This window comes from Carlito syrichta, unplaced genomic scaffold (genome assembly GCF_000164805.1).
Source record: "Carlito syrichta isolate Samal-C Ts95f unplaced genomic scaffold, Tarsius_syrichta-2.0.1 Scaffold143125, whole genome shotgun sequence".
Classification (NCBI taxonomy): Eukaryota; Metazoa; Chordata; class Mammalia; order Primates; family Tarsiidae; genus Carlito; species Carlito syrichta.
The window spans coordinates 13,048-22,892 of record NW_007087221.1 but is presented as its reverse complement, the minus strand read 5'-3'; the positions used below and the strand labels follow the sequence as shown (position 1 = coordinate 22,892).

The 9,845-nt window shown below is 56.6% G+C and overlaps 1 protein-coding gene across 1 annotated transcript in view; it reads left to right on the top strand.

The window, feature by feature from the left end:
- Positions 1 to 9,003, top strand: part of FAM193B (family with sequence similarity 193 member B) — a 36,199-nt gene extending 27,196 nt beyond the window's left edge. The window contains exons 8-11 of the mRNA XM_008050172.2: positions 3,490 to 4,510; positions 4,659 to 4,734; positions 6,942 to 7,039; positions 8,619 to 9,003. Coding sequence (XP_008048363.1) covers positions 3,490 to 4,510; positions 4,659 to 4,734; positions 6,942 to 7,038 — 1,194 coding nt within the window. The 3' untranslated portion in view covers position 7,039; positions 8,619 to 9,003. The remainder of the gene's footprint in view (positions 1 to 3,489; positions 4,511 to 4,658; positions 4,735 to 6,941; positions 7,040 to 8,618) is intronic.
- Positions 9,004 to 9,845: the final 842 nt, after the last annotated feature.

Sequence of the window (9,845 nt, the reverse complement as noted above, 5' to 3'; positions counted from 1 at the left end):
GCTGAGCCACCGAGCCCGGCTCTCTCTCTCCTTTTTTTAAAGCAAAGTTTTCTTGAACCTGTAACCTCTCTCCTCCCTCCCAGTCTTTCTTCTTGTCATGGCCACATTTCTCTTTTCCTCTTCCCCTCCTCCCCCCTCCCCCTCCCTCTCTGTTTCTTTCTCTATTTTTTTCTTTATTTTTAATCTGAGTCTCACTCTGTTGTCCAGGCTGGAGTACCGTGGCATTATCTCAGCTGCTGCAGCCTTGACCTGCTGGGATCAGGTGATCCTTCCGTTTCAGCCTTCTAAGCAGCTGGGACTACAGACATGGCACCATGCCTGGCTAAGTTTTCGACTTACAGTCGAGATGAGTCTCACCAAGTGCTCAGGCTCGTCTCGAACCCCTTGGCTTAGGGGATACTCTTGCCTCCGTCTCCCAAAGTTCTGAGATTATAGGTATGAGCCACTGTGCCTGGTCCCACACCACATTTCTTGACAAAAGACGTCTGTGTTGTCTTCACGGGCCCTCTGCTCACTGTAGACGTTTTCTGCCCACAGCCCTCCAGAGTTAGTGACATCTTGGCTGCCAAGTCCGAATTTTACTCTTATGTTGCCATCTTACTTGTCTGCTAACAACATTTGACATGTGGTGTTTGTTCTTTCCAAATATTGCATTTGGCTACTCCATGCTCAGCCAAGCAGGGCCAGGGAAAGGCTGGCGGTAGGCAGGGTGGGGTCCCCAGAATCTCAGCTGTCTCTCTGACATTTTGTGGTCTCCTATGTGAGCTCCTCTTCCTCTACCTCACCCTCCCTCTGGGAAAGAGAGCTGTCCGGAAACGTCGAGACAGTGTTTCCTCCCGGCACTTCAGTGACATCTCCCGCCACCGGCACCTGACACCCAGCACTTCCCAGACTGAGCTTGCTGTCTTTCTCAGAGAGGTCTGCTCTTCCTTCTTTGTCTGTCTTGCTCATGGCACCACCGTCCACCCCACTGCCTGAGCCAGAGCTCTGGACATCGTCGCCTCATAGTGCCCGAGAGCTGCGGGCTTGGGGATTGGACCTCCGTGGGAAGCTCAGCTCTGTGATGCTTGCTGTATGACCTTGGGCAAATCACTAACCTCTAAGCCTCAGTGTCTTCATCCATAAAATGAGAGTAGCAGCACCTAAGTTGTGGGTTGTTGGGAGGAAGGAACGGAGTGAAGCAGGGAAGGCTGGCAGAGAACCTGGCGCGGGCGTGCTCACCGTGGGAGCTGCTGTGACCGTCGATGCCGTTTTCCCAACTCGTATTGTCCTGTCTCCCTACCCATCTCCAAAAGTCCTCTGCAGCTACCTCCCCTGGAGTTCAGGCCAGCCTGCTTCTCACCCCACTGCTGCCAGCACTCTAGAAACCTCCAGCAGCTGGATGTTGTTGCCCTCAAGCTCAATCCCAGGCCTGCAGGGCTCCTGTGATGTAGCCCTGCGCAGCCTGCCACCTTTGTTGCTCAGCCTCTCCTCTCTGGCCTTCCTGTCTACATGGTCCACCCAGACTCACCCCTCCAAAACAACCAGGGTTCCAGCTGGACCCTGAGTGCCTGGCAGTCTGGAGACTCTGTTTTCCTGCTTCCCAGTCTTTACACTCGCTCTTCCCTCTGTCCAGAAAGCTCTTGTCTCACTTTCTCCAGGGTAATCCGTGTAGACACTGCCTCTTCTACAAAGCCCCCAGTGCCCATCTGAGTTAGGAACACCACCTTTAGGTCCCCACCTTTAGCCCTGTGCTTCTTCCCCGTGGCACTTGTCACTGTCACTCTGAATTAAGCAGGCTGTTTGCATGTCTGTCCCAGCAGACTAAGGTTGGTGAGGCAGAGACTGTCCCGGCATGCTGAACCCCCAGGGCCTGGCCCACTGGCTCACAGGTGATGGTCACAAATGACTGCCAGGCAGAATTGGGAACCCTGAGAGCTTCTGAAATCAGGCTTGGACGGGCTGTCCTAACTCTGCCCTTTACTAGGTAACTTTGAGCCAGTTCTGCATTCTGTCAAGAGCTGAGATTCCTCAACTGTAAATCGAGGGGTATGATGCCACAAGGACAGCTGTGAGCATCAAGTGAGACACCGAAGGTGGGGTCAGGCTCGTGGGACAGAGCAGAAAATGTGTTTCTGTGCTTTCTCCTTCTCTTGCTTCCAAAGTCCCTCCATGCCAGTAGTTTCCAGACTTTTTCTGGACTCTTCTTTGAGACCCCAACGTGTAACAAAAGCAAAGCTGTGTGGTGCTGGGGAGAGTGAGGGGAAGGGCCCTGGTCCTTGTCCGTCCCTGCAGTACTGAGCTGCACCCACTGCTGGAAATGCTGCTCCTCTGAGCTCTGCAGGAGCAGGCCCAGCCTTAGCACGCAGGGACACCGCCACACTCTATAGCCCCCAGCCATCCTCACAGTCTCCCTGTGATGTCCTAATTTGCCAACTGGGAGGGTAAGGTTCCGAGAGAGTGACTTGTCCAAGGTCCCCCAGGAACAACTGGCCCTCATCCGTTGTGGAGCCAGTGTTCATAGAAGATGGGGATGCGTGCCTGCGCGTGTGGCCCCGGGGTGCCCTCTGAAGTGGACTCTGAGCTGGTGGCAAGCCCTCTTTCTCTGAACAGTTTTGTGTTCCTGTTTTTCCTCCTCCGTTCCCAAATCAACGGGAATGACGTGAAGTGGTGGGGGTCACCTCGCACCTGGCGTGTCCCCTTCCCCAGGGCTTGGGCACCATCTCTCATCTCCCCTAAAGGTCTTATTGGCCTGCTGGTTTCTGAAGTTGGGCGGAGAGATGGGGTGACTTGGAGCCCACAGACCCATTTCAGTTCTCGAGATCCAGGTCTGTCAAAGCTGATGGTGAGGCCTGACCTCCCTGAACCTCCCGGGCTTCCCAGGAAAAGGGGCAGCTTTTTATCTTGCTGTGAGGGCCCTGTGTGGCTGTCTACTTTATGTCACTGGGCACACGTTAGGTGTGGCCTTCATTACTTGAGCCAAGTGCACAGTGAATGGCCTTTCCACAGGAACGTCACCCTCTTCAGTGCCCAGATGCACCTTCAGGGGGGCACACGCATTCCACCACCCAGAGCAGGCCCGTCCCCGTAGCAGTGTCACAGCCCCGCACCTGCCTTCTTGTGGAGCCCCATCACATTGTGCCTGTTCCCTGCCGCCTGAGGATTGGCAAGAACACTAGCTTTGGTCTTCCTCGCGGGCATCCCCACTTCAGTCTTCTCTAGTGTCGCTGCCCCCATTCTGCAGATGGTCCCTCTGAGACTGACTGGGGCTCTGAACGAGCGAGCTGTAAAAACCCTACTCTGTGGGTGTGGCTGTCCCTCCAGCCCCAGGACATGTCCCTGCTGATTGCACTTCCTCCTCACTCTGGCAGGGTGGGTAAACAGGCCAGGATTTAGCCTCCGGCAAGTGAGTGGCAAAGCCGCCCCGGGCTGAAACTGTGTCTGGTGTTGGTGTCACATTGTGCCTGGCCGCTGACAGGCCCCTGCTGAAACGACCTCTTGTCTTGGCAGGAAAAGGAGAAGGCCCAGTTGGCAGCAGAAGCTCTGAAGCAGGTGCATCGTGTCTCAGGCAGCCGCGAACCAAGGCCTGCCAGGGAGGGGCTCTTGGAGTGGCCTGACCGGGAACTGGATCGGGTCAACAGCTTTCTGAGCAGCCGTCTCCAGGAGATCAAGAACACTGTCAAGGACTCCATCCGTGCCAGCTTCAGTGTGTGTGAGCTCAGCATGGACAGCAATGGCTTCTCTAAAGAGGGGGCTGTGGAACCAGAGCTCCAGAGTCTGCCCCCCTCAAACCTCAGCAGCGCCTCAGAGCAGCGGCCTGACATCAATCTTGACCTGTCCCCTTTGACTTTGGGTTCCCCCCAGAACCACACATTACAAGCGCCAGGCGAGCCAGCCGCACCATGGGCAGAAGCGAGAGGCTCCCGTCCACCGTGGACAGAGGTGAGGGGCCCTCCTCCTGGGATCATCCCCGAGAACGGGCTCGTGAGAAGACTCAACACCGTGCCCAACCTGTCCCGGGTGATCTGGGTCAAGACACCTAAGCCGGGCAACCCCAGCTCCGAGGAGCCAAGCTCAAAGGAGGTGCCCAGTTGCAAGCCGGAGCTGCCTGAGCCAGGGGCCTCCAGTGCAAAGCCGCGGAAAGGCAAGAGACAGGGCAGTCAGGCCAAGAAGCGCGAGGTGAGCCCAGCTCCCCGGCCCCTGGCCAGCCTAGAGGCTCCTAGTGCCAAGAGCCAGACCCTTGGCCCCAAGCAGCCAGGCAAGGTCCCAGAGCCTCCCAAAGTGGGCAGCTGTGCTGAGGCTGGAGAGGGGAGCTGGGGGAACCAGCCAGGTCCAGGTTGGGCTGGCAGCCCCAAAACTGAGAAGGAGAAGGGCAGCTCCTGGCGAAGCTGGCCCGGTGAGGCCAAGGCACAGCCCCCGGACCCGGAGTCTGTGCAGCCCCCAGGCCCAGCAAGGCCACAGAGCCTGCCCCAGGGCAAGGGCCGCAGCCGCCGGAGCCGCAACAAGCAGGAGAAGCCGGCCTCCTCCTTGGGTGAGTGCACCAGGAACCGAGCGGCTGACCCCCACCCCAGCCAGGCCGTGGGGTGGAGGGCAGTCCTTGCGTGGGCAGCGCTGCCCCCAGAGCATGATCCCAGAGGCCTGGCCGTGGGCACTGAGCCCTCCTGGCTGTGTCTTCCTAGACGATGTGTTCCTGCCCAAGGACATGGACGGGGTGGAGATGGATGAGACTGACCGAGAGGTGGAGTACTTTAAGAGGTAGGTGTGGGCTGCCTGGCCCCACTTACGGGGATTCCAGGGCCCGCCCACACTTGAGCCCCGCGGTGTGCGTCAGGTTTCAGAACGTCTTCTCCCTCAGCCCTGGCCGCGTAGGGAGCCTCTCCTACCAGCCTTTCTGCTGGAGCCCAGGCAACTGCTGGGCAGGATGGCACAGCTAGGAAGGTAGAGGGGCTGAGAGGAGGAGGCACGTGAGGCTGGAGACCAGGGCTTTCTCCAGCTTTGGCCGCTGTTTATTACTTGCTCTTTCTGCTCTGTCTGACTGAGCTCTGGAGACTGAGGTGAACCAGGCAGGCTAGAGGGCCCTGAGCATGCAGCCTCGTGATGATGTCACTGAGATGTGGGGGTGGCTAGGAGGGGAACTCTACACCCAACTGAGGGGTGGGGCAGGCCGGAGGGCCCTCCCAGGCGAGGTGATAACGGAGCTGAAACCTGAACAATAAGAATGAGCTGGCTAGGTCAGATGAAAAGACATTTGTGACAGCGGGGCCAGTGCACAAAGGTTGAAGGTTGAAAGAACCAGCACATGGCTGGTCCTCTGTATATGCAGGTTCTGTATCCACAGGGTCAAGCAGCCATGGATCAAAAAATGTTCAGGAAAAAAAAACCAATAGAAAATAACAAAAATAGGCCGGGCTTGGTGGCTCAGCCTGTAATCCCAGCACTTTGGGACGCCAAGGCGAGTGGATTGATTGCCTGAGCCCGCGGGTTCAAGACCAGCCCGGGCAACTTGGCAAGACCTCGTCTCTACAATAAATCAAAAATTAGGCGGGTGTGGTAGTATGCACCTGTAGTTCTGGCTACTTGGAAGGCTGAGACGGAAGGATTGCCGAAGCCCAGCAGGTCGAGGCTGCAGTGGCCGGGAGTGGCCACTGCACTCCGGTCTGGGTGACAGATTGAGACTCCAACTCAATAAATAGATAGATAGATAGATAGATAGATAGATAGATAGATAGATAGAGGTGGTGCACACCTGTAGTTCCAGCTACTTGGAAGGCTGGGGTGGAAGAATTGCCTGAGCCCAGCAGGTGGAGGCTGTGGTGGCCAGGAGCATACCACTGCACTCCAGCCTGGGTGACAGGGTGAGACTTCGACAAAAAATGAGGCAGGCACAGTGGCTCATGTCTATAATCTAGCACTTTGAGAGGTCAAGATAGGAGGTTCGCTTGAGACCAGCCTGGGTGAGACCTCGTCTGCACTGAAAATAAAAAAATTCACCAGGCATGATGGTACACACCTATAGTCCCAGCTACCTGGGAGGCTGAGGTGGAAGGGTTGCCTGAGTCCAGGAGGTCAAGACTGCGGTAAGCTATGATTGTGCCATTGCACTGCATCCTGGACAATATGGTAAGACCCCAACTCAAAACAAAAAACAAAAAACCCCCACAGTATAACTATTTGGCATCTACATTGTATTTGTTGCTACAAATAATCTAGATAGGATTTAACTATTTGGGAAGATGTGCACAGATTATATACAAATACTGCCCCCTTTTTTTTGTTGTTTTTGTTGAGTTGAGTTGAGTCTCACTCTGTTGCCCAGGCTGAATGCAGGAACATGCCCATGGCCACCGCAGCCTCGATCTGTTGGGCTCAGGTGATCCTTCCACCTCAGCCTTCCAAGTAGCTGGAACTACAGGCATATGCCACCATGCCTGGCTAATTTTTTGATTTACTGTAGAGACAAGGTCTCGCCACATTGCCCTGTCTGGTCATGAACCCCTGGACTCTGACAATCTTCTCGCCTCAGCCTCCCAAATTGTTGGAATTGCAGGTGTGAGCCACATACCCAGCTTTTACCTCATTTTTTATGAGGCACTTGAGCGTCTGAGGAATTTAGGATCTGTGGGGGTCCTAGAACTATGCCCTTCGGGTACTGAAGGATGACTGTTCTTAGGGGATGGAAACCAGCCTGGCACAGCTAGAGAGTGAAACCTGATATGAGGGAGGGAACTTGCATCCCAAGTGGTCTCGCTGTCTTCCTGTGTTGCCCCCCTGGGCTTGTGGGCATTGGTTTTAGGGCCCCATCCAGAAGCCTTCCAGCGAGCAAAGCTCTCTCGTACCTGCTAAAGCCCAACACCTGGGAGCCAGAAAAGCAGCCTGCCTCCTTAGAGATGGGAACACGGTATCTAGGAGAGGGCTCCAGGGACAAGCTCTGATGCATCCTCCTGTGCCTTCAACCCCAACAGGTTCTGCTTGGATTCTGCAAAGCAAACTCGCCAGAAGGTTGCTGTGAACTGGACCAACTTCAGCCTCAAGAAAACCACGCCCAGCACAGCTCAGTGAGGTATGGAGACCCCAGGTGTCGCCTGCACCCTCACCCTGTGCTCAGCCACCTGTACCCCCCACCAGACCATTCTGTGCTCTGGGGACTGGGAGTTGGGCTTGGGCATGGCAGCCCTGGCGCCTGCACCTCGGAGTGACGCATAGCTGGCTGCAGTTTCCTGAGGTCCAGGGCCCGTGTTCCATAGCCACTTAAGCCCTGGCTCTTTCCTCTCATCGCTGCTCCCTGGGCCAGGCTCTCCTGCCCATGTTCCCAAAGTGCCCCCTTCCTGGAATGCTCTCCCCAGCGGCATCAGCATCAGGGCTCTACCTCTCTCGCCAGCTGCCTTCCAGAGTACTCAGGCAGCTGTTGGCCCCATGGCTGCCCCTCCACTGCCTTTATCAGGCCTCGGGGTTGAATCCCACTTGCCGGGCCTGACCTGGCTTCCCAGCTGAAGCAGTGTGAGGAGGGGCCGGCCCGTGAGGCCTTGGAGGCCATCTGGGCATGAAGAGTTAGTGAGGCTCTCCCAAGCAGATGAGTTCCACGAAGAAACTGGTAGCCAAGCTGCCTTCTGGCTGCCAGACAGCCACCCCCCCAGTCACCTGCACAGCCCTTTTGGTCTGAATGACAGGGTGTGGGACAGCAATCTGGACTGGAAAAGAAGGTGGGGGAAGGCATGGCCAGCAGCACTAGTGTGGAAGAGAAGGGCAGCTCGCAGGAGGCCTGGTGCTGGCCTGGGCCGAGGGACTGTGCGGTTTCCCATCTGCAACTGAGCCAGTCCCTGGGGCCAGACCTTTTCTGGCTGGCAGCACACCCGCTGCCCTCGAGGCATGGAAGGCTGGGGCAGGTGGGCTGAGCTCATGAACTACCCTCCCCGCCCATGGTGTCATCACTTGTCTTCCTCCTCTTTCTAGTGCCGTAGCAGCCCCTCTCGGGCCTGAGGCAGCTGTTGCCAGGGCAGCCTTCAGGGCCAGGCTCCGTGTGGCTGGCTCCTTGGTGCTGGCCCACAGTCAGGACTGTCTGCTTCATACTCGCCTGCACCCTCTGCTCTGAGGGGCACCTCGGCCCGGAGCATCGTCCAGGGCCGCCCTCCTGCTGCTCTTCTCTGCCTCCACAGGAACCGGGAGTGGCAGGGACCTCAGGCACTTTATCTGTTGTCTCTGCTGAGTGAAAGGGGCCCAGTTGCTTTCCACAGCCCAGTGCCATGGTCACCTGGGAAACCGGACGCAGCTGCGTTCTCCCACTCCTCCAGTCCTGCCCTTTGGCTCATCTCCCTTCTCAGATGGATCCCCAGCCCCATGAGTGCTCCCCGTTGGCCACCCCACCTGCTTCCAGGCTATGCACCTGCCGGTGGATAGCAAGTGTCAGAGGCTGGGACCTCCTCGAGCACTGTCCCATGTGCTGGAGAACTGGGGCTTTGTGCCCCAGGGTCTCAGCCTTCATCCTCTGCCAGAGGTGCTCCAGGGAGTCTGTTTGTTGTTTTCCTCCCAGGGAGCTAAAAGAGCAGCCAGTTATTCCTGCTTCCATGGGGACCCAGACTGGCAGGGGAGGCTGGGGCACAGGTCGTTGCTCCCTGTGAGCCTCCTTGCTTGTTCTTCCCCAGGTTCTGCCCCGGTTGAGTTTCTTCAGGGCTGAGGCCCCGACTGCCAGCTGAAGGCCCACAGCTCCTCCTTCCGTGTGCCCACCTGCCCAGGACCCTCCCTACTCCCTGCCGTCCCGGACCAACCAAAAGCTGAACGGATGCTGCACCGTGCTGGGCCCCTGACCTCAGCAGAGCCGCTTCCTGGTGCTACGCAGCCTCCACACTCAGAGCCCGCAGACAGGGCTGGCCCGTGGGCCGAGGCTGATGGTACTGCTGGCCCAACACTGCTCTTTGTGTTTGGTTTTTTGGTTTTGTTTTGTTTGTTTTTGTTTTCGTTTTCCAATTCTTTACTTTTGATACTGTGAAGATCTTTCATGCGAAAGATAAAGCAACATTTGGACACAGAGTGGCGTGCTGGTGATTTGCTGCTCTGGGTGGCAGTGAGGGGAGGACCGGCCAGGCATCTGCCTGGTCACTCCCCCATCAGCATCAGGACATCAGGAGCTCAGCATTGCTTCTGCTTACCCTTGTAGCAATCCTGAGTGGTCCCATTACCCCACATTACAGATGAGGAAACTAAAGCCAGGACTGGAGAGTGACTCGACTGGATTCGGTCTGGCAGAGTTAGGATTGAGCACAGACCTGTGACAGTGTCGATGCCCTGTCTTCCTGAGTCTGGAGCAGCCCCTGCCCCACTCTGTTTCCCCTTTTGCAAGATGGGGGAGTTGGAGGGGTGGGCGTTGGCCTCTGCATTCTGATGTGAGAAGGGCCTGAGGCCGGGGAGGTGCCCCTCATGCTTACTGTGGTCAGGGGAAGCTGGGGTAAACTGGGTTTTTTATAAACTAGATCTGACTTTCCAGTAGGAATGGGACATGTAGCCTGAGACTTGAGATTTAAAAATGCCTCTCACACACTTGTGTCTAGACTCCTTGCCCCCAGCTTAGTTTTCTGTACTCTTGAGTTTACGCGGGGCGTTGGCCACACAGTCACTGAGAGCCATGTGTGGAGGGTTGTGAGCAGAGCCGAAATCATGCCCTCCTCTCTGCCTCCTCCCCTCCAGGACAGCCCCACCAAGGGACTGGCGGTGAGTGCTAGCTTTCCATTCTAAAGAAGAGAAACAAACGGCACTGGCCAGGCCACAATTCCTGGACTCTGGCCTTTTCCAATTCCCAAGGAAGTATGGGTGCTTCCCCGTGAAACCTTTCTCTGTGTATTCAGTGACTGTGTTCCTCTCTTCCTTAGACTTGC